We start from the raw sequence: 23606 nt of genomic DNA on the forward strand, positions 1-23606 counted from the left end.
AAAAGCATGTGTTTGTTTGTTTGTTTGTTTTATTAATACTCACCTGAGGATATTTTTTTCCATTGCTTTTCAGAGACAGTGGAAGGGAGAGAGGGAGGGCGAGAGAAAGAGAGAGAGAGAGAGAGAGAGATTGAGAGAGAAATATCAGTGTGAGAAAAAGACAATGATGTGCTGCCTCCAGCACGCCCCAACCAGGTATGTGCCCTTGACCAGGAATCGAACCGTTGATCCTTCAGCGCATGGGCCGATGCTCTGACCACTGAGACACACCAGCCAGGGTGAGGCATGTCTTTAATGTCCTTCAGACCCAAGTTCAGGTGCTTATTGGCTGGGTGACCTTAGTCAGGTGACTTAACCTCTCTGAGCCTCATTTTGCTACCAATGCTGTGAAGATTAAATGAGATATGTGAGAAAACCCTTATGCAATTCTGGCCCACAAGAAGGGCTCAGGAAATGGCAGCTGTGGCCTGTGCCAGTGGTACCAGCATTGCTGTCACTGTGCTAAACCTGAGGACACGGAAAACACTTCCCAGACTTCAATGCAGGGAGGATTTAATCCAGCGCCAACAGGATTTGACAATGGGGTCTAGCATAGGCAGGTTAAGTAACTCTCTTCACCTTGAAAGACGGTTGGGCTTGTTCAAATAGATTATTCAGAGGAAGTGAATTCTGAAATTCAGTTGTAAATAACATGGCCAATCCTACAAGTCAATCTGTAAAGATGAGTGATACGTATTTAAGGACCTGAAGCAGAAATTCAGAAATACAGTGGGGCCTTGACTTACGAGTGTCCTGACTAACGAGTTTTTTGAGATTCCAGCAGTCTCTCCACCGATTTTTTTGCATTGAGTTGATAGAGTAATTTGAGTTAACGAGCTCCTTAATGAGCTTCTTAACGAGCTCTGAACGAATTAAACTTGTAAGTCAAGGCCCCACTGTATAAGGGAACAATGAATTCTAAACTTTGTGATTGTCAACTGCACGGCAGCCCTCAGGAGAAAGAAGATCAAATATTTGCCCAGGCCCTAGCTGGTTTGGCTCAGTGGATAGAGCATCAGCCTGCAGACTAAAGGTTCCTGGGTTTGATTCGGTCAAGGGCACATGCCAGGGTTGAGGACTCGATCCCCAGTAGGGGGTGTGCAAGAGGCAGCCAATCAATGATTCTCTCTCATCATTGATGTTTCCATCTCTCGCTCCCTCTCCCTTCCTCTCTGAAATCAATAAAAATATATTAAAAAAAAATAATCTATTAAAAAAAAAAATATTTGCCCAGAAAGTTTACAAAACAATACTTTGGAAATAAAAAGGATTATCTTCAGGTTAACATTGCTGTAGGGAAGATGTGCTTTTTGGTCATATTAATATTTCATTGCCTAATGTTACATACAAAAAAGCGAATGATTCATAAATGTCTTTCTCTGATGTTGCTCCAAGATGTACATATGCCCTCAATTAAAGGGGAGGGGGATTTTCACTTTTCCACCATCACAGCTGTGTCTATTCCTCGTCCCCATGGGTGAAACCAAGGCACCTCACCACATTAAAATCATTTTAAATTCACGAGTAAGATTAGACTACTGAAGAGTAATTAGTGATTTCCAGAAGTAAATGATATTATTCAAACCAATGGAAACTATTACTCAAATATTTAAAAAATAAGCCAACATTTAATAATACAAAATTATTTATTGGTAAAAAAAAAATTAGAATTTGTTCATTATACAGAAAAGTAAAACCATTAAAGGTTCCCTACAAAACTTTTCACTGGAAGCGCATACAGAGTAGGAGTAGTGCCATGAGCGGGTCTGAGGACTTCATCTCAATGCCTAAGTCAGCGCCAGAAAATGCAAAATGGTGAACTGTAACCTGCACCTGTGATGTTTTGTGAACAGGTTGCCTATCTCAAGTTCTCATTTGGCGCGGCAGAAAGACAGACGTATGCATGCCATGCTCCAGGCTGATGAAACTCTATGAGCTGTAGCAGACGTCACAGTTTGTTTCCGGCAGGTAGAAGTCACTGCCTGCTGCTGCTGAGGGATCCAGGTTCACACAGTCCGTACCCGGACAGGGAAAGTACTCGGATGCTCCGAGGGTGGCCAAGTGTTCTGCCTCGCAGGACACACAGTAGCAGCCTGAGGTCGGGGCTGGGAAGAAGCAGTCGTATTGGGCGTGGGAGGGCAAGTGAGGGTAGGAGTAGTCTTCTGAGGGATAGCCACAGTTACTGGTGTCCAGAGAAGGGGCAGGATTGTAATTCTCCGGAGTATATGAAGGTAGATGAGCCGGCGAGTAACTGAAGTCTAAGGAGCCAGAGAGAGTGGAGGAATCTGAAGGTGACCCTGGGGTCTGGGGAAATAAAAACCAAGGAACAAAGAGCTTGAGAACTTAGACAGGATTAAAAGGACTGAAAAGAGTGGATTTAATAACTCCGAGTAAGAACATTAGGGGTAAAGAAACAAAAACACCCAACCCAACCCAAGTCTGCAGAAGTAATTTTATTTGCTGATTGCGTGATTTCATGACACCACATTCTGTATTTACCTACTTCTTTCCCAACAATAAATTGCCTTGCTTCACTGGCTTCCTTTGTTGTAACTATACTTTAGAGGATGCTTTGTCCTTAAACCACATAATCCCATTGTGCTTCAAGTCACCTGCTCACCAGCCCCTGCTGTGGGCCACAATATAAGCTCTGGGCACAATGTAAGCTGCAGGTGGCACCATGGACGGTTCTCCACACCCTTGGCTGTGAACACACTCAGGTAGAACTGGGACCTTCAATGATCCAGTGTCTGGGAGACTCCAAGACGTGCAACTACTCTTGTATTCACTAAAGTTTTGTCCCTTGACGAGCAAGGTACTTTTCTCTTAAGCAGGTCTACAGTTGTTACTGAGGAAGCCAAACTTGGAAGCTGGGCAGGAACTGGGTGACTGGGGGCCCTGTATGCGTATTCTGTGGAGTTCATTTCCCATCCCCTTGAAATTTAGTCTGATACCTACACAGACATTTGACAAACTGAAATAAAAAATGATTTCCATCAAAACATGTACTTTTACGGTTTAAAAAAAAATCTGAGTGTCTACACAACTTCTAAAACAACTGGTATCCTACTAAAGCAAACTTTACGCATTTTAAATAACCTATTTTTAAATGTTTGAGGTTCATCCGGAATGGACCATCCACATTTCTCAAGTATTAGAGCTTCATTTTTCCTAACCATCTCAAACTCAAATGGCTCTTGTGCCTAAACCAGACCAAAAGAACCAGTTAATAGTGTCAATTCAATGTCAAAATTAAAACAAAACGAACTTATCAAAATGACAGTTTGGTACTGCATAGATGTGGCCTTGATTCTATTTTCAAGAACCCCTGAATTCAAGGGCCGTTTTTTAAATCAATGATTTCCAATTAGGAGATGTCTTAATTGTAAAGTTTAAAAACATCGCATGTATATTGCCCCACAGTAGCTTGGGAAATGTGTGGTTATTTCTACTCCCAATGAATTGTGAATGGTTCTTTGCTTGCTTCCTGGATGAATTTCTTGTTGACAGTGTTTGTATGCTTTCTCAGGAGACAATGCAAACATTCTCATAACGCATTATAACCTATATAATAAGCAATAAACAGGTTTTGTTAAGAACTGCGCTAATTACCAGGCTCTGGTTGGAGTAGAAGGGGGCGGCCTGGAAGCTGTCCGGGAAGTAGTGTGGAGCACTTTGCGTGGAATCGAGCAAAGGGTCCGGGTGTGTCTCTGTCTGAAGGTAGGAATCCAAGATCTGGTCGAGGTAGCTTGGGTTTTCTTCACAAGAAACACAACTGGGAAATTCTCGGGGTTGAAAGTAATTAGGTGTGGAAGAAACCGATTCAGGTTCAAAATACACTAGAAGAGAAAGGAAAAAGATTTTTTTCTGTTTAAAATTTGCAGTTACGCATTTGAATGAAGTTCTATGCTACATTCTGAATATCTGCTATGCCTAAGGGGAAAGGGGGCTTATAAAGTTCCAGAAAGGTAAAAGGTCAGGCAATTTGGATTTTTTAGTTGCCTTAGCTAATTCAAGTTTCATTGGAATGCATCTGGTTAATAATATGAACACTGGCTGTGAATGTGGCTAGGACTAAAATAAAAGGATGGGGATCCAACCTGGGTCTGTCTCAGAGAATAATGGCTCATGCCTGCACTTTCTCGGACCATGAAAGCATCCACATTCAGCCCCTACCTGCAGTTCATGTCAAGCACTCATCTCTGAAGCAGCCAGAGTTGTTAGGAAAACTGCTGGTGTTGGGGGAAATAATTCTCTTGATTTAGGGTTAATACATTCCTACACTTTTCACACTTACTAAGTTACTTAAATTCCGAGGAGTGATGTAAATACCAAGCAAGTTTTAAAATAGAAACCAGAACATACAGGACAAATTAGTATTACTTGCTCTAAGTTACACAAAGCAAAAATATTTTCTTAGTGTTAACCTGATAATGGAATTAAAATAAGTTGTTAAATACCAAACAAGAATAATTCTGAAACCGTGACTCCTTTTCAATTTTAGGATTAATAGGCCTGATTTGTGGTTATTAATCTAAAAAACGCTCAAAGAAAAGAGGTTTAGAGTGTGTCCATCAATGGGACTCTTTGAAGTCTTAAGGTTCCTTTGAGGTTAAGTGAAAGTGGCAAATTCAGTGGTGAGCTACCATAAGCAGGTTTCCTTGTCTATGAACTCATTAAACTCTTAGCTGTTGAGTGGCGTAGGTAGGAGTGTTTATGTAGTAGAGTTATTGGTATTGGGCTGAGAAAACTTTCAGCTGTTTGAACTGCTTTCTGGGAAGACAGAAGGGGAGGGAAACCCCTGTCGGCTAGATTCTAGGACCTCAGAGTGTTCTGTAGTCCATCTAACGGCACGAGACAAAAGACAAGTTTCTAAAAACAATTCTGATCTTTTCATCTAGATTAGTTACGTGGAGATGGGGAACTAGAATGAATGAGAAGAACAGACTCAGGACAGAGTAGATAGGAAAGAAGAGACAGTTCAGAAAGAAGAAAACATTTGCACTTGTTTGCTTGCGGGGCTTCCATCTGGAGTCACTGTGCCTTTTTCACCTTCTGATTGGTTGGATTGCAATTAAATGGTGGTGCCTATCTTAAGCCCTGAATCAAGCATTGAAAGACTTTCGAGATGCACTTTTGAAAGAGTGTTGGAGGGAACTGTAATGCTGCTGTACTGACCTGCAGAAGGTGGTGTGACTGGATCTGAAAGGTGGACACTGTTCCCTCCGGACAGCTGCCAAAGCAAGAATACAACCATCAAGCAAAGCGAAATGAGAGCTCTACACGGGGAAAGCTAAGACATTTTGATGTGAACTGTGCTGCCTTCTGCTCTAAGGTAAGCTAGATTCTTTCTTCTAAAAAAAGTTACAAGACAATCGATCTGATATGCATTTTTTAGTTTTCATGTTTAGGTTTGCTTGGGGATTTTTTCTAATATCAGATTCTCCCACTTAAAATGTAAAGGCTATTTATTCATTTTGATAAAAATTTAATTTATATGATTTTGATATACAAGAAATGTAACAATTCAAGAAAACCCAGTAAAGAGCCTTTCAATTAAATCATTCAATATGAAATTAATTTAATCCCAACTTTTTATGATTTAGTCAATCATTTCCTTCAAAACTTTCATATAATATCTGGCTACTTAGGGATTTCCTCAAAGGACACAACTCCTAACTTTGTTAATCCTGGATAGTGCAAAATATTCGCATGATCTTACCAGCTATGAAATACTAAAAATTATATAAAAATATTTTTTTTTCTTAAAGCTGTAGTCATTGAGTTGGATTCCATCTATATTCTAGTTAATGGTCAGGAAATATTTCAACTCTGTATGTTTTTTACTCATTTTTATAAAAGTTGCTTTTTTTCACTATTATAAATACTTGTAGTTTATGAGATTGTCCCTTTTAATCATTGAAAGTAAAGCAGCCTGTATCTTCTAGTTGAATTGATAATTTTACCAACCGAGTAATTTAGGATTTGTTATTATTATTTCTTTAGGTTTCAGGTGCTGGCTTTAACGTTTAAAGGGACCAGCGTTGCTCTGTAATTCACCACACCTCTCTCTCGGGTTCCAGGGTGTGCTCACTCCCACACACAGAGCCACTGGGAGAGCGCCGCCAGCCACGGCTGAAACAGGAGGTGGTGTTAATTTTGAAAGCGATCCATGCTGTAATGTCATGAACCAGGAAGCTGGAATCCTTCACCAGCTTTTCATGCAAATATTTGGCTGCAGCTTGAGCTAAAGGACTTGAAAGGAGTGGGTTTAAAAACTGCTTCATTGTAGGGTTCTCATTAACCCCATACCTGCCCCCCCACTTGCCCCATGGTCTGTTTGTCTGCCTCCCCACCTTATCTCCCTCAGGTATGTTTACAATATCCTACTTGATATTATCTTTCTAGTCATGGGTTCACTTTCTACTTTGCTCCAAGCGTACAAAGAAAGGCACCCTTCTCTTAGATTTCAAACAGCGCAAAAATCCACAATCTACAATTTAAAAAACACATCAAGGCTGTTAAGAAATTAATGGTTAAAAAGGGGTAAATTATATATTTCGATAAGTACTAGCTCAAGTTCCCCTTTATCCTAAAGGTAAAAGAAGTGTGTGTGTGTGTGTGTGTGTGTGTGTGTTCGCGCTTGCGCTCACGCTCCCTGGGCTGTTTGCAAATTGATCTGGCCTGGCCGAAATAGGTTTTTTTTAAAGTCAAATTTACAAATACTGCACGCACGCATTTCTCCTGGCACTGTTTGAGACCCTGATATTTATCTCAGTCTATAACTTCCATTCACAATTGCCTTCTTGAAATTTCAAATTGTGGATACTACTGATTCTATGACAATTAAAGATACATTTCTTCCTGCTTTGTATATTTTATAAAATTAACTATCTCCTTGGCTTAAAGCTCCCTAGAACTATCCTTTAACCACTGAACAACTTGGAGATCATCTCTGTGAAGCCAGAAGTCTACACCTAGAAGCAGGCACTCATTATCCCCTGGTATCCGCCCTGCTTGCCTCCTGAGCATACCTTCACAGCTTTCCTGGAATCCCAGATCCTTCTGATGGCTCCCACGGAGGGATTGTACGTCTGGCTCTCGTAATTAAATCATCTGTGTGGTGCTACGCCTGCCTACGAGGGCATGGGCGGATGTACTATGCAAGCAACCTCTGCAAGGCACTAGTTTGGAAGTACTGCTTTGTTATTTATCGGGGTGGGGGGGGTGGGGGAGGGGAGGGGGATTGAGAAAAACTTAGATAAGTCAAACATCTCCAGGGAACAGATCCTGGTTAGATACACAAGTGAAATGCTTAACCCTTGCTTTCCTTCCTGCAGCTAGCTAACAGGGGAACAGTGGCCAAACCAGCCTGCAAGAGGCCAACAGCAATAAAATCGCCATGGACTTCTCCAGGTGTAGCTGAAGCAGAATTCTACCATGCACTAAAGCTCTGTAATGAAAGATTACATTTTGTTATGAATGTCTTGATGATTTTTTTCCCTCCAGAAGCATTTCCCAGCTCCCTTGATCCCAGTTTTATTAATTTTATAATTATTTCTGAATTGAAGGGGTTGGTGGTTGAGGTTACCAGACTCCTGCTCAGCACAGCTGGATCTGCATAAAGATGAGTTTAGGGAACTAATAGGTGAGAAGTGGTGTGTGTGTGTGTGTGTGTGTGTGTGTGTTTAAGAATAAGAAGACCTTGGTTCTATTTTTAGCTCTGTCATCAGTGACTGCAAGACTTTGAACTTCAGCTGTAATAGAGGCATACAAATCCTTGATCTACTTACCTCCCCTGGTTATTGTAAGAACTAAATGAGATGAGGGTGCAAACAATGCTTTAAAAGAACCACTGTAAAGCCCTGTACAAGCAGAAGGAGGTTTTATTGTGTTAGCTGAAATTTTGCATGTAGGTACTAACTTCGCCAGCAAATTTAAAATGTGTGCTCCACGTGCCATATCACAGCAAGCTCACACCTGAACCTCTAAACTCTGAGCAAAGGGTGCGGATCAACATTACTCGAAAGCTGGCTTTCAAGCCTTGGTTGTAATTTCACTGTAGTTGCTTTTCACAAATAATAATGAGAGCTAACATTAACTGAGCACTTACTCCATGAAAAGCTCTCCTCTAAGTGCTTTATATGCAATAACCCATTTAACCTCACAAAATCTTAGTACCTCCAGTTTAAAGATGAGAAAACCGAGGCAAGAGAGGCGGAATAACTTGCTCAGGGGAGACACACCACAGAGGCGCTGAGATCTGAACCCAGTCCACTGGCTCTAGAATCTGTGCTCACCACCCCTCCATCATTTGCCTCTTCCCACAAAGGCCCATTTCATGAAGTTGTGCGTGGCACACCGAGAGTACCAGGCACAACACCTGTTGTGGGGCAGATGCCAATCAGCTGGAGACAGCAGCAATGCCGATCCTGGCAACATGGGTCCCAGCTGCCAGGTCCTACACACACATGCAATCCAACCCACAAGCAATTGTACAATCAAAGGCGCTCAGTGACGAAGTTCCCTTTCTTGGGGGATAACCCGACCTACTTTCTTTGGTTTTGCCACTGCCCTGAGAGCTCCTGGCAGGACTATCTGCTTAGAATGTATATAAGTGGCAGGGGACTCTTGAGTGTCCAGATTCATCTCGGGATAATTATGTCTTAATGAGGTGGTTCTACATTCCAAGCTGTCTCCCCTGAGGAGACATGCCCCCTTTCTGTTGGAAACTTTTAGTGACTGTTGATTAAAGATAAATGAGCTCAGAGGCTGGGTTCCAGAAGAATGGGGAAAGAGGGGGTCTGTTCCACAGGGATTCTATCCTTGAAGGGCTTCCTACTCTTCTGGGAGAGATGTTCTTTGCATTTGGGAGGGCACATCCACGGTCTTCCTACCAGAGTAACAACCTACTTACCTGCTGGCTACTCCTCTCCCTACACAGGATCAGCAAGCCTTTCCTACTCAATTAGGATCAGTGAGGGGTGGGCTCCCCAAATCCTGAGCCCCTCTACAGACCACAGCTGTTCTTTGTGGCTTCCTGTGGGGAACTAGGATGAAGCCAGGCACCAAATTTATGAGACCAGCTAAGGAAGGCAGGTCTGGGGGTGGCGCCTGGGACCTGGGGTGGCCTCTACACCTTCCCAGATGCAGGTTGAATGAGGTCTAAGAAGAGTCGGGAGTAAGTGAAGGGTTTATGCTTACGGTTCCCCCCGAGGCTGCCTGGTGAGCCCTTCTCTGCTGCAGCAGCTCCTTCACCGTGATCTTCACACGGACACCTTGATACACTTTTGGTTTTTCTGGGGAAAGACAACTGAGTCAGTGGTTAAGTGTGGGGTTGGGTGTCAGGCTGGGGTCTGGAGGTCCTCTTTATAGACCGTGGCATCTGAGGCCAGGTTTTTAGGGTTGGAGAACACATAGAGAATGCTAAAAGACAAGTGGGAAAGCAACTCTAATTGTCAAACTTGAAGGGGTGAAGGAAGAGAGGCAGAAACATACGGAAATCCGTTCGGCCGCCCACCTCAGGTTGGGTCCTATGCCTAGACCAGTAAGTAGCACACAGGATTTTCTGTGCAGGGATGTGGAGACCAGGCCAGGGGAGCTCACCATCTTGGCTAAATTGGGGATACCTGGGCCCAGCCCGCTGGCCTGGGAGAGGGAATTATGGACCAGAAAGGGACCTGGCGCTGGTGCAGGGACGCTCTGTGACCTGTGGCGGCCGACCTAGCCCACCCCACTCGGATGCACCCAGTGGTGTGCAATCGGAGTCCCTTCCTTCTCCACCAGGCCAGGTGTGGCTTCTGGGGAGGCTCCGACCTCTACGTGCCCTTGGTCTGGAAGCCAGCGGCCGGCTGTGAGGTTGGGCGAGCCTTGTCCTTGGGCCGGCGAGGGACCTGCCAGTCTGACCCCAGTAAAGGGCTCAGGCGCTGGGAACTCCGTCCCTCCCTTCCACGGATCATTTTCTTCTACCTCCCCTCCCTCGCCCCCTTCCTCCGCCTTCCCCGCTCTCCATCTTCTCCTCCTCCCTCCTCAAGTCCCGCTCCTGCGCTCCCCTTCCTCCCGGCTCTCCCCACCCCTTCCCTTTCTGGGGTAGGCATTTCTCCGCCGCGCGCGGAGGCTCGGAGCCGAGCCCGCGCAGCGCGAGTTCCGGGAAAACGGTGCGGAGACCCCAGGGATCGCGCACTCGGCTGGGAGGCCGCGATCGGAAGGGGCCGCCCCGGGGCCGCGGGCCGGGCGGACAGCCCCCGGGCGGCGGGGCCCCGGGCGGCGGGGCCAGCCGCGCGCGCCGGCGGGTCGGCGGGAGGAAGCCCAGCGCGCCGGGACCGGCAGTCGCGGCCGCCGCCCCGGCCCCGCGGAGCCGCAGTGAGTAGGTCGGGCAGGGCTGTCAGGTCGCGCCGGGCCGGGCAGGCCGGGCTGGGCGACCGTTCCCGGTCGGGAGTGACCGCCGGAGCCCGGCGCGACTCCGACTCCGACCTCCACTTTGGAGTGAGCGCCCGGGAGTCGCCGGGGAGGGACCGGGCCCCGCGCTCTCGGCGGCCGCGCGGCCAGCCCGGGCGCCTGGCGACAGTGCCAGGCCGCCAGCGCCTCGCCTGGTCGTTGCGAAGACCACAACGGGTCGACAGGGAGCCCCCAGGCGGGTCCAGGGAGCTAGGGGTCTCCCCAGGAAAGTAGGGTGCGCTCTTTGTCGCCCGGACCCAGGGAATCCCGCGCCCCGCCCGAAGGGCGTGGGGGCCGCGTCCTCCCTGCGTCCGGTCTCTCCCGCGATTTCCTCGCCGCGTTTGCGGCTCCGCGGGCTGCGGGCGCGGCTCGGGGTCGCCCTGCGGCCGCCGCAGTTGAGCCCTGTGCGCCCCGCACGCCCCTGCTCGCGTCCCGGGCTCACCGTGAGCCTCTAGCTCCCCCCGCCGCCGCTTTTGGGCGCGCAGAATCCGGGCCGCGAAGTCCCGGGTCACAACTGTGGCAAAATAGAAGGGCGGGTGGGGGGCCGGGATCGGGGTACGCAGACGTCCGCAGCAGCTAACTGGGCATCTGGGCCTCTGCTCTGGGGAGCAGGCGCCGAGTGGGAGCGGCCACAGTGTGGCCCGTGCCCTCTCCGGATCCCCGGCACACCCTTGTATGCTCTGACTTTGTGCCTCTCTGTTCTGTGCAGGAAAAGCGGTGGAAATACACCCAGACCAAAATGCCCCTGGCCCGCGAGATCCTACCCCGGAGAAGCAGCTGAGTTACCCGACATGCTGGTCAGCAGGAGCTGGGTCTGTGGCTGGATGCAGCAGCTGCAGGGACTCAGCGCCTAGGAGGACTCCTGTGCAAGGAGAGAAGCAGAGATGCAACATTTTTAAAGTTTCACAAAGCATCTAGCTGCATCCAGGTTCCTGGAGCAGAAAACAAACAGAATTAATGTTTTATACCTTCGGGTATAGGTTTGAGTTTTTTCCCCCTCATGCCAAGTATTTAAAACCTCTAGAAACCCATGATTTGACAATCAATGATTGCGCGGTACTTTCAATTTGAATATTCAAAGGCTTAGCAAAATGGACTATCTTCTGCAGAAATCCTGCACACAGGCACCCAGCAGAGAGTCCAGAGAAACAGGGAATGAGACCCCTTTGGGTCCTGACCCTTGCTTTTACTCTATTTTGAGCATTTTGCCCACCTTCTCCCAGACAGAGCAGAAGTGCTCGAAGATGCTCTGTATTTCTGCCTCAAAGGCAGCTTCAGGAACCCTGGGTGACTTAGGCTGTCCTTCATGTGCACCTGAGCCAGACTGGCCGGCCAGACGGATCCCCACATCCAAAATCTGTATTTTTAGGGGGAAATCTTACATTTTGGGGAATGGACATGACAGCCAGTAGGCGTGGCATAGCAAGCTGTCACTCTGGGCCCAGCTTGCAGGCCAGAGATCCAGCAGAGGCCTTCGCTCTGCTCCTTTTGACCCCACCTGGCCATGTGCAGGCTTTCCTGCCCCTTTGTCTGCTCTCTTTCTGGGCCCCAAACACTGGGGTTTCAGCCCAGAATGCCTGCCCGTTAAGACCCTTTGCTTCCCCTAATGTGCTGGGCTGCCCATGGCCTGGCAGCCTGGAGATTTTCTGAGGCTGGTGGTTTCTTCAGGGTGAAGTCCCCTCTTCTCCCCATTTTCCTCCCTCTGGAGCATCCCTGCTGGTTTGCTGCAGGAGCTAGTGTTTAGGAATGACAATACACTTGGCTCCTGCTCATGTTAGCTGAAAGGACATGATGTACTCAAGCTTCACACTTTGGGGTGAGAGGTGGGAAGGAGGTGGTCCCGGCCCGAGCCCCTCACAAATGACCTGGGACTGTGTTGGGTCATCTTCTCCAAGCACTTCCGGTGCCTCTTCCGTGTGACTGGGAAGCTTGAAGGCAGCTGTGGTTCAGGGAGGGAGAGAGTGCCAGGCCCAGCCCTCTCCTAGCCCCTGAGGGGAGGGGAGGCACTGGAAGACAGAAGCAGGGTGGGAGTCCCGTGAGGCCAGGCCAGGTGAGGGGCCTGGGTCTCGGCTGTGTCCCCCAAGTTCTCTGAAATGCCAAAGTGGCATTGGGCCCCAAAGGGCACGAGAAAAACGTCTGGATGCCCTCAAATGTGTCTGTACTGGGTGGAGCATAAGGCAATGGGACCAGGGCGCTCTGAGTGACAAGACACCGGAGTCTGTGATGGGTAGGCATTGCTTGGCAGCTCAAACCTTGTCTCTGGGGAGGGGATTAGGACTAGGAGCACCTGAGGTGGCACTGGGCACCGGAGGGCAGAACAGCTGGAATCTGTAACAGCTTCTGCAGCCTCTTTCTCCGCAGGCCCCTGCTGTGTCCCGAGTTTCCCTGCTGGGAGTCAGGCTAGAGACCAGACCCAGGAGCAGGGGAGAAGAATTGAGAGCCTCAGTTCCTATCTCCAGCCCTGCCCTGCCCTGCCAGGCACTGCTCCTTCTTCAGGAATGGCAAACAGCTGGGAATTCGGGACGGTTTCATCCTCATAGCTTTTCCATTATTTCTTTTGTCATCTACCTCTTTGTTTCACACTTATTTTTTGGTTTGCTTTTAAAAATCTTCCTCTTTGTCGTTTGGCCTGTTTGTTTACTTTCTCCCCTGAATATCTTTTTGTCTTTCTTCCTGTGGCTGCTTTCCTCTATTTCTTGCCTGCATTGATTGTTTTCCTCCCTGGCTCCCTGTGTGTGTCTGTTTTCCCCTGTACTGAGGTGCTGTCTCACTTCTTTTTTTGTTTTGTTTGTTTGTTTATATATAATATATTTTTATTGATTTCAGAGAGGAAGGAAGAAGGTGAGAGAGATAGAAACATCAGTGATGAGAGAGAATCATTGATTACCTTCCCCTTGCAGGCCCCCCACTGGGGATGGAGCCCACAACCCGGGCATGTGCCCTGTCCAGGAATCGAACCTGGGACCTCCTGATTCATAGATCGATGCTCAACCACTGAGCCATGCCGCCTGGGCTGCTGTCTCACTTCTATAGGCTCAGTCTCCTTCCTCCTTTCCTTCCATGTGGAGATGGACAGGGATGGCAGGAGCCCACAGGTTCCCTTGGCAACATCACTGAAGTTGATGTTCATGTTTGGTTGCCCTTCGGAGAAGGCAGGCAGCGCTGGTGAGAGATGAGCTCCTTGGAAGTCACCGAGTCTGTAGGGACAGTGACGAGCTCTGTCCTTTTGCCAGGAGGCTGCTGCCTGAGCTATGGCAGCGTTCTGGGGGCTTGAGGACTGGCACCTGCTGCTGGGATAGAGGTTCCTGGGCTGTTGCTGCCTAGCAACTTTAGACAACTGGGTTTCCTCAGGCCTGGTCCCTATTTTGAGGAAAGAAGTCCCCATTTTTTAGCCCAATATTAAAGGATTTTAGTTTCTGCTGTTTCTATAATGGCAGACCCCAACCCACATATTCAACAGCCAAACACCAGGCTTGTGGGCATAAGGGAAAATCCTTTCTAGACATGTCCCGCGACTCTCTTCTAGACCTGCCTTGCCACAAAGCCAGGAGCCACCAAGTCTGCCTGGAGACCCCAGAGAGTTGGATGTTCCTCACAGGAGACCTTTTTAAAAATTGTCATCTATTGAATGTCGATTGGATGCCAGACACTGTCTTGTATAGTCTCACCATCTCACAAATGAGGGAACAAGCACAGACGGGCAAGCAACATGCCCATGGTTATTGAGCATAGACACGGCAGGATTGGGACTCAAACTGGGATATGTTTGAGGCTGAAGCCCTTCTACCCGATCTTTTATAGCACAGGCTTTCAAACCTTCAACATCAGCTCCTATAGAAATCCGTTTTGCTTGTTCACTTACTATATCTCTAACAATACCTCCATATTTATAAAACGAACCTTTCATGAAACAGTGTACACCTATGTACACAAGACACTGAACATTTCTATTCCATTCCACCTTTTCCATTTCATTCTATTTATGAAAAGCCTATGTTGGTTGGGAGTCACTAAGATAGTTTAATGGCCCACTAATTCGTAGGGACGAACGTTGGAAAGATACTCCCTACAGGACATGCAAACACACGTGTGTGTGTATGCATGTGGAAGTGTTGTGGTGTGCTCTGTGTTTCACTGACCGGTTTGTGAGGAGACTAAGGCAGTGCGGCAGACTGACTAGAGCAGCAGTCGCCAACCTTTTGGATCTCACGGACCACCGGTTGGCGACCGCTGGACTGGAGAGTATTCTGTAAACACAGGACACCAGAACCCTAAGAAGAGATTGGCTAGAAGGGAGGGTGAGCTGTTAATTATGCTAATTGCAGTTTGTGCTTCTCAGACTGGGAACTCTTCCCTCTCCCTGAGGCACGGTCACCTCTGGGGTGTCCTGATAATCATTTTAGTGTCTTAATACAAGGCTGAAAAATAGTGTGGAGTTTCAACAGGCTTTAACAGGTTCACTTGCTTAAACATATAGCACAGGGTCCTGATGTTTAGATGTTGGAAAGGATCTTTTTGGTACCGAGGGACTAAGTCTTTTGCCAGCGTCCCTGCTGGTGGTCATCCAGCCCCAGGCTCCTTCCATTGCTTGCTGGGCTGCTGGCCCCCCATAAATGAGTGGTGAGGAAATGGAGGCTCACTATTTATCAGGTAACCTGTCCTACTATTAGATTGCTTTAAATATAATGATCATTGATCTAGTTAACAATCAATTAGGTATTAACTGAGCACCAACTATGTACCAGGCATGGTATCGAGTACCAGGAAAGCAAAGATAAGTAAGTCCTGCTTTCTGTCATCAACTGCTCTGTGAGTGAGTAACATGGGATAACTCTTTCCCACTTCCACACTCCTGCTTCTCCACCAGGGCTTTGTTTGGTCATTCATTGCTTCATTCATTGCTTCATTCATTCATGCATGCATTCAACAAGCATATACTGATTATCTGCTCTGACCAGGCCCAGTGCTAAATTTGAAGAAGTTATCATGCCCACTCCCCACCCAAGGCTTTTGTTTTTGTTTTTGAGGCTCCCCATCTGTAGTTTCTCTAGTTCTTCATATATAATTTCCAGATCTCTGGGTCACTGAGCTCAGAAACCCTTTTGCTTGTCATTGACCTTCTTAAAGTCACTCAGCACGCAGAATAATGGGAATAGAATACATTTCTCTTTAAAGTTTCAAATTAACTGTTTTAACTGTATTTTAGCAGTCTTTTATATGCACAAGACACTGCAGAGCATTATATTTTCCCCACAAAGTAGGAGATTGAACTCAGACATGAATATGAAAAGACTTTCAGTACAAGGAAAAGGGTTTTATTCCCTCCAAATTTGACTACAGCTCTAACCTCTATCAATGCAAAGTTCTTTTTTCATTTTGACTTTGGGACACTGTTACCAAACCTTGTGGGAAATATCAAGTTCCAAAAAGATGGAGGAAGTGAATAGTTACTGGGCCCAGAGTGAATGTTTGGTCCATATGAAAATAACCAGGAAGACGATTAGATAGGTGTCATTTAATGACTTGTGGCAAGTCCGTCTCTTCCCATAAAGCATATTCAAAGTTTTAACTTTTCTGTCCATGGGCCATGAGCATTTAATAATTTATTATTTAAATAAGAAAAATGCCATCAGGCACTGCTTGAAAAGTTCATCTTTTACTTAAACATTTTTGTTATGTAATGTATGTCATACAAAAACATATCGAAAGATTACCACGCTAAAGGCCTACCAAGGTTAAGAAACAACATAGTTGAGGAACATTTTATTTATGACCAAATTAATTTATTAAGCATTAAACTTTTATATTATTCTACTCAAGATATCTGGTTAGGGAGAAGATTAGTATGGACATCTATCAATTTTCCTAATGCAAAAGAGCTAATTCTTAGGTATTATTTGTTTTGTCCACATTTTTTCCCTTTTGGAACTTGTAAAATTTTTTAGTTCTCTCCTCTTGGCTTGCAATGTACTGACAATGATATTGCGTATTCCAAACCCAGACACCTTATTATAGTTATGATTAGAGGACACTTCTATATCAAATATCAAAGATACCATGGTATCATAATTTACAGATAATTATAGAAGATGTTCTCACTATTTAGTCTGATTTGGGGGTATTCAAGTTCCTGACCTATTTTTCATATTTGTTTTAATCACATGGTAGATAATACCAAACATTGAATAACTTTCATTTATAAGACTTCTTAACATTATAATACATGTAGATACAGAATGAATATATGAAAATTTTTCTGTACTACTTCAAATCTTCAGTAATTTTTCTTCTTAGAGGCATTTAAATATACTAGATTAATTATTTAAAAATGTATTATCATTCAATCCAATGTCCCTACTCTCAGCATTTGCAGAGAATATTGTTAATGTGAAATGCTAAATGTGGTGAAGAGGAGTGGTCACCCACAGAATGAGGGACTAGATATTCACCTTTGTAGTACGATTTTAGTCCAATGCAACAATGATTTCTTGAGCAGCTACAACATGCTGGGCGCTAAGCCAGGTGCTGAGTCCTCTCCTTGGCGAGTCTAGAGAGAGAATCACTGTTTAGCTAGAGTGGAAGATTTTGCATGTAAACTCTCTAGATTCAATAGTTATTGAATATGGTGTATAGAGGGAGTGTCCTGTTGCTTTGATTAGAGAGGAGACTTGATACTGAACCCAATAATAGAACTTAAAGAATGTGGCGTGTGGTTGGTAGAATCACTAATGTAAAGTGACTTAAACCTAGGACATCAATCATTATTTCAATTATATTTTTAATTTAAATTTTATTAAAGCATAGTTGGCATACAATATTATATTAGTGTCAGGTGTACAACATAGTGATTCAACATTTATATACTTTATGATATGATCACCCCAATAAGTCTAGTAACCACCTGTCACCGTGCAAAGTTATTAAAATATTACTGATTATTTTCTGTAGGCTCTACATCATACCCCCTGTGGCTTATTTATTTTATAACTGGAAGTTTGTATCTCCTAGTCTCCTTCCCCTTTTTCTTCTATTCTTCCTCACCCCAACCCCAGGTGACCATCAGTTTATTCCCTGTTATCTATGAATATGTTTCTGTTTTATTTTAGTTCTTCAAATATATAACTAATGTTTTACTTCTTATGAATGTATTACTTAGATTTACATATTGAATAGTTGGTCACAAAGCTACTTGTAATCTTTTATATGTATTATGTATGTATGTAAGTAAATGCATCTTTTACTGTTGGGGTAACGCTTTTCTCTTTGTGGAATTTCTTATAGTATACTTCTAGTACTTCAGTACTAGAGTAGCATCATATTGTGTTATTAAATGAACTGTATCAAGTCATAATGCTCATCTAGCATTTATTAAATAAATAAGGTAAAAACATGGTTTTCTTCTCCCATTTTTAGGGTTTATATAACATTATAAGACACACACAAGTACATTCAACTACTACTATGATTCATGTTTGTTTTCAGTGATTTATTTTGTCTATATTGAAAATTTTGCAGAGGCACATTTTGCATTCAACTTCTTTTTTATCTTATCATCTAGTGAGCTTTCTTTTTTTATTGTATTTATTTATTTTTATTTTATTTCATTTATTTCTTTGTTAATCCTCACCAGAGGATATTTTCCCATTGCTTTTCAGAGAGAGTAGAAGGGAGAGAGGGAGGGGAGAAAAAAGGGTGGTGGGGAGGAAAGATAGAAGGGAGAGCAGGGGAGAGAGAGAAAGAGAGAGAGAGAGAGAGAGAGAGAGAACAATGTGAGAGAGACACATCAACTGGTTGCCTCCTAAATGTGCCCTGACCAGGGGTGGAGAGTGAACCCTGCATCCCAGGTACGTGCCCTTGACTGGGAATTGAACCTGTGACCCTTCGGTGCGTGGGCCAACACTCTAACCACTTAGCATCACGGGCCAGAGCTAGTAAGCTTTCTTAAGTAGCTTGAACTTGACATCACCATCTCTGCTTAATATTTTTACTACTATTATTAACTAGAGGCCCAATGCATGAAATTCGTGCAAGAGTAGGCCTTCCTTCCCCCAGCTGCCAGCACCAGCTTCCCTCTGGCACCCGGGACCCGGGCTTCCCTCGCAGCCCCAGCTTCATCTGGAAAGTCATCCGGAAGGTCGTCTGGGAGGACTTCCAGTCTAATTAGCATATTACGCTTTTATTATTATAGATGACTTTAGAGAGAGAGGAAGGGAGAGGGAGAGATAGAGAAAACATCGATGTCAGAGCTCAACATGGATCATGGATCGGCTGCCTCCTGCATGCCCCCTATCAGGGATTGTGCCCACAACCCAGGCATGTGCCCTGACTGGGAATCAAACCAGCAACCTTTCAGTGCAAGCGACAATGCCAACCAACTGAGCCACACTGACCAGGGCATCACTGCTTCACCGTAAAGGACCTGAAAGAGATGGTGTTGTGAACTCGAATTCTCTAATTTTCTCTGGCTTCCCCAGGAAAGCTGTGAGTGAGAGCACAGCAGATTCAAGAGAGGAGAGTGAGGGAGAAGGTGCATTTTTTTCTTCTTGTGCTGCTCATTATTATGAAAAGATGCAGCTGGTCTCTGGAATGAAGTGGGAAATGGAGAGTACTCAGATGGGAAATGGGATAGGGAAATATAACTAATTTCCCTGACATAATTTATAGCTTGTTTTTACTTTTTAAGAAAGTGTTATAAATTCCTAGAACAATGGAAGAACCAAATTGAAGTATATGTAATATAGAAACACACCATAAAGCTAAATAGAAACCAGGACTCAGTGGACTTAAAGAGAAGCTATCTCCCTCACAGTAAAAGTTGCTTCCAATCCATTGGAGGGCAAATATGGAGCAAAGTAAAGACCAGGCGGTGAAAAAGAAGGCAGGAGGGCAGGAGCAGGGCAGGGACCAGGACAATGCAGCCCAGCAGCTGAGGACCACAATGCTCCCAGATCTCCTGAAGAGATGCTCTCCCAGGAGGGTGCTGAGGGGTGTGAGGTAAAGAAAATCTCTCTATCCAATCTCTCTATTGCAGTGGGTGTTCTATACATTAGGAGAGTGTTTGCTTCACCATAAAACACTCTAGAAGACCTGGAGAAGGAGGAAGATCACTTATTCACTTCTAAGTGTTAACTAATGTCTCCATTTGATTTTCTGGACTCCCACTTTGCTGAGGTAGAGCTTAGGGACACTGTCACAGGGTGTGATGGAGATTCTTTAGGGGCTTTGGGCAACCAAGTGGAAAATGAGAGCATTGGGCCCCCAGAAGATGGAGGGAATATGCATTGGGTCAAGAGAAACCAGAGGGGTCAGAAAATGTGTTAAGGGAATAAAGGAAGGTGGTACGAAGATTAGAGGGAGAACGTGGGTATACCTTGTAGGCCTTGATTCATGCACTGCAAAGTCCAAGTGTCTGCAAGGCATTGAGATGGGCACACTGCTTGGTGGACATTATTCTGGGAACTTAATGGACAAAGGAATTTAAACCAATCAAACTTACATGAGACAGACGACTGCTTCAGATGTCAGTTTCTTCATTCATACGCAGTAAGAGGTGTACAGTTCTGACCAATGAGCTCCCAACAAGGTCTTCCTTCACATGGGAGATGTGTGTAGTGCTGGCCCACACCTGACAATATGTCCCTCTTCCAAGTGCCTTTGCCTCTGGTGTTCTGTGGTCTGCTGTCTCTTGCCCACCATGCAGTCCTGCTCTCTGTGTTTTCTTTGCAATGCACTTGTTCTTTTTTGATCACAGAATGCCCTTTCTACTAACCCACTCTAATAACTGTAGGTTTATTCTATCAGAGAGACAATATCTAGCTGAATTATGGCAACCATTGATCAAAAATAAGTTTGGGCCTTTATTGTTTTTTTTGAGTAACCTAAATTTTGGACATCCTATGCTTTAGGGAAAAGTCAAAACTATATATTTATGAAGCCATAGTCTCCCGACTCCTTCCTGTTTTAATGACAATGAAGCGTTCCGGTGTGGTGATAGATTTGTCCCCGGGCCTTTGCAGGCCACAGTAAGGAGAGTGCTTTAAAGTCACGTGGCATAAAATGAAGTTAGTCTTATGTGCCCTAATCTACATTGTATCCCATGAATTCTCTTTACTAAAGAACACACGTAGTTCATAACTAAGAAAAACTGAACAGGAGACTCAGCATGTTTTGTGGATCTGCAAAAACTTTTTAATGTAATTTAAGGGGAAAACATCAGTGCCAGAAATGATACCTCAAAGATAACAGATTCAGAGTGTAATGGGTTACTGAAGTTCCTCAAAATCTCACTGGCAGGTGGTCTCATTAGAATGTGGTCCCTGGGCAATATTACAAATAAATGCCATTGTCCACTAACCAAGGGGGGCATGATGGCCCATTTTGAAAATCCAGTTCCGAGTGACTCCCACACCAAAAACCATCTGTGAGACACAGAACCCCAGTTAAGGAAAAGCAGAGAGGTTCTTCGATGCATCCCTCAGTAAGTTCGGCGGCACTCGTATGACCCCCACACCATGCTCCCGTCTTCTTTGGTCCATGAAGAAGGGTCCTGAAGGGCAGAGGCATCTGACCCCTCATCTGGCGAGAGGGCCACTGCCTTGGGTGGTAGGTCGTTGGACACTGTGGTGAAGGGGGCGAAGGGATATGGGGGCGGGGTGGGGTACCCTGGTGTGTGGTACAGATCCTCCAGTGCATGCAAGGAGTAAGACTGAGCCCCAGCCAGGGGAGGCCCCCAGCTGGGGCTCCGGTGCTGGGCAGTGCTCCCCGACTCCAGCTGGGAGAGGCAACTCGTGCTGGGTGGCAAGGTCTGCAGGGCGTCGGTGGGTACAGGGTCGAGCTGGCTGAGACCATCCGGCACTGTCTGCTCCCAGGAGTCTCTCTGAGGAGAATGGAAAGGTCGCCAGGGTTAGTCATTAGAGGAGGCTCATGTGGACAGACTTCCTCCCCAGCACGGGGTGCTGCTCAGAGAGGGCTTGGTGTCCTCCCTGTCGGAAGCCTCCTGACCGGCAGCTTTTCCCTCTGGGACTGACACAGCAGTGAAGTTTTAGTTTCCCTGTGTGTAGGAAGATTCCTTTCCCAGACCACATTAAGTGAGTGAAACGTGTGAATAAGAAAATGGACATTTATACTGCAGTTTGACGTTTACAATGCACCATGTCTAGCATTCTTTTTGAGTCAGGGTCATAGAAAGCCCTTTCCACAGTGGGAAGTCAGGCAGCGGCTCCTGGAAGGAGTGGGCCTCTCAACTACTAATGGGGCGTTTGAGTGGGCTGGAAGGCCACCTGCCTTGCCCAGCAAAGAGGTGGGAATTGCATTGGCTCAGGATGGAAAGATTGAGTCCAATCATCTCCCATCCTGACACTTACTAAGTTCAATCTTCCCATCCTGTGACACTTAGTAGGTTCAATCTTTCCATTCTGCGACACTTACTAGGTCCAGTCTTTCCATCCTGACACTAGGTTCCTGACTGAGCACTCACTTTGTTTAATGTAATTTAAGGGGAACTGAGGCTTTAACAACTATATCCTGGGATGTTGCAAGGAGTAAATGAACAAAGGCACAGAAAAGTTCCTGGCTGGAGTAGGTACTTAGTCATGTCCCCCCAATCTTTATCTAAAATCCCATTTTTAGAGCGATTCATTCCTTTGGGGTTGAAGGCTGTTTTCTCTAAGGGGGTTGTTGGTGTTCAGATCTGTACGAACTCCTCTTTTGAAGGACTGAGAGAGAGCAGGTTCTAGATCTAGAGGGTAGAAGAGTTGGTGGGGAGTGGGTCGGGGGTGGGAAGCACAGTGGGATGCGTGTGCCTGGTCTGAGGTGTAACTGCAGGCTGTCCCCTTGCGCTGGAGGAATGATAGGAGAACACCAGGCCAAGCCAGCAGAGTATTAACAAAATGGGTATAAAACCTATCTTGTTAGTCAAACCGGTTCAGGCCTCAGGGTAGACCCTCCTGCTGTCCTGGGAGGGGCGGATCTTTGAGGAAGGCCCCTTCGGAGAGTACCCTGGGGGGCGTCTGTCCTGGCATCTCTGGGGGCAGGTGCAGGGCAGCCTCAGGGGTCTCCAGGGCGACCATACCTGGCTGCAGTCCTGTTGCCAAGCCCTGATCTCAGTCACCCGCTAAGGTGAAAGAGCTGCATACTCACCAGCACGAAGTGTGTGGGGTCGCTGGGGAAGGGCGGTGGCAGGAGTGGCGGCAGGGGCGAGGCGCCGAACAGAGGGCCCGCGCTGGGAGTGAGGGCCGGCGGGCGGTGGTCCCCATAGGGCTCCGGGAAGTAGGAATCTAGGAGGGCGGGGTGGCTCTGCCCGGCTGAGGACTCGCAGGGAAAGGGCCTGGCCACGCTGGAGGTGCACGCATCGTTTGCAAATTGCTTGGTGTTGTGGAAGTCCGAGTCGGACAGGAAAGATCTTCGGACGCCGTAGTACCCGGACATGACCGGTGAACCTGCTGCCAAATGAAAAGCACACAGGCACACGTTTCCTCCTGGGAGGGTCAAGGCGTCTCTGTGGCACATGCTCCAGCACACGCTCCCATCAAGACCGCGTTTAGATACATACGTGTCTCGAACGTGTTAGGTGTGGCCACATCACCTCTTTCATCTGGTCCAGCCCAAACAATGATATGTTTACCTAAAGTTCTCCGGCTGAGTTCACTTTAGATAGTGCAATAGCTATTTAATGGTTCACTCACTCAGTGTACATGTGCTGTGCACCTTCTATGTGTCAGGCACTGAGCTAGGGAGGGACTGGCCCTAAAGAGATGAGAATAAGTTGGCGTTGACATTTTATGGGATGAAGCATCTTTCCCACAGCTTCTGAGCTCTGTCCTCACACACACAGGGCCACTCACAAGAGCCTGCTTCTGGCATTTTATCTGAGCTTCAGTGTCTCTAGATAAGGTGATACTCTGACCCCATCCCAATCCCCAGGCAGGTTGTATTCTTCCTCTAATCCTTCGTCTATATATACATTTATTGATTTCAGAGAGGAAGAGAGAGAGACATCAACGATGAGAGAGAATCACTGATCGGCTGCCTCCTGCATGCCCCCTACTAGGGATGGAGCCCGCAACCACAGCATATGGCCTTGACTAGAATCGAACCAGGGACCCTTCAGTCCGCAGGCGGGCGCACTATCC

General features: G+C 46.2%; 2 protein-coding genes and 1 long non-coding RNA gene across 4 annotated transcripts in view; 1 reads left to right on the forward strand and 2 right to left on the reverse strand.

Annotated features, from left to right (window-relative positions):
- Positions 1-1679: 1679 nt before the first annotated feature.
- Positions 1680-11336, reverse strand: POU2AF3 (POU class 2 homeobox associating factor 3). Its single transcript, XM_070425950.1, has 5 exons — positions 11263-11336; positions 9244-9338; positions 5218-5272; positions 3652-3878; positions 1680-2343 (listed from the first exon to the last, which is right to left on the reverse strand). The coding sequence occupies exons 1-5, from the start codon at positions 11267-11269 to the stop codon at positions 1969-1971; spliced, it is 759 nt and encodes a 252-aa protein (XP_070282051.1). The 5' UTR covers positions 11270-11336; the 3' UTR covers positions 1680-1968.
- Positions 4723-7518, forward strand: LOC139017478 (uncharacterized). 2 transcript variants are annotated; one of them, XR_011472863.1, is made up of 4 exons: positions 4723-5374; positions 6046-6409; positions 6949-7127; positions 7380-7518. It is a non-coding gene; the product is annotated as an uncharacterized lncRNA (long non-coding RNA). The 2 variants fall into 2 exon arrangements; XR_011472864.1 differs by lacking the exon at positions 6046-6409.
- Positions 11337-20660: 9324 nt separating the features above from the next.
- Positions 20661-23606, reverse strand: part of POU2AF2 (POU class 2 homeobox associating factor 2) — a 36090-nt gene continuing 33144 nt past the window's right edge. The window contains exons 4-5 of the mRNA XM_070426927.1: positions 22615-22913; positions 20661-21352 (exon numbers count right to left, since the gene is read on the reverse strand). Of these exons, the coding sequence (XP_070283028.1) occupies positions 20951-21352; positions 22615-22913 (701 nt within the window). The 3' untranslated portion in view covers positions 20661-20950. The remainder of the gene's footprint in view (positions 21353-22614; positions 22914-23606) is intronic.

The sequence above is a fragment of the Myotis yumanensis genome, unplaced genomic scaffold, assembly GCF_028538775.1.
Source record: "Myotis yumanensis isolate MYYU_CA2020_CCGP unplaced genomic scaffold, mMyoYum1.0.hap1 SCAF_10, whole genome shotgun sequence".
Lineage (NCBI taxonomy): Eukaryota > Metazoa > Chordata > Mammalia > Chiroptera > Vespertilionidae > Myotis > Myotis yumanensis.

Bases quoted from the DNA above. Each gene is read 5' to 3' on its own strand.
- POU2AF3 (XM_070425950.1), bottom strand. The intron at 3,879-5,217 runs GTCAGTACAGCA...TTTCTCTTCTAG, and splicing joins AGTCACACCACCTTCTGCAG to TGTATTTTGAACCTGAATCG. The intron at 2,344-3,651 runs GTAATTAGCGCA...TTATTTCCCCAG, and splicing joins TCTACTCCAACCAGAGCCTG to ACCCCAGGGTCACCTTCAGA.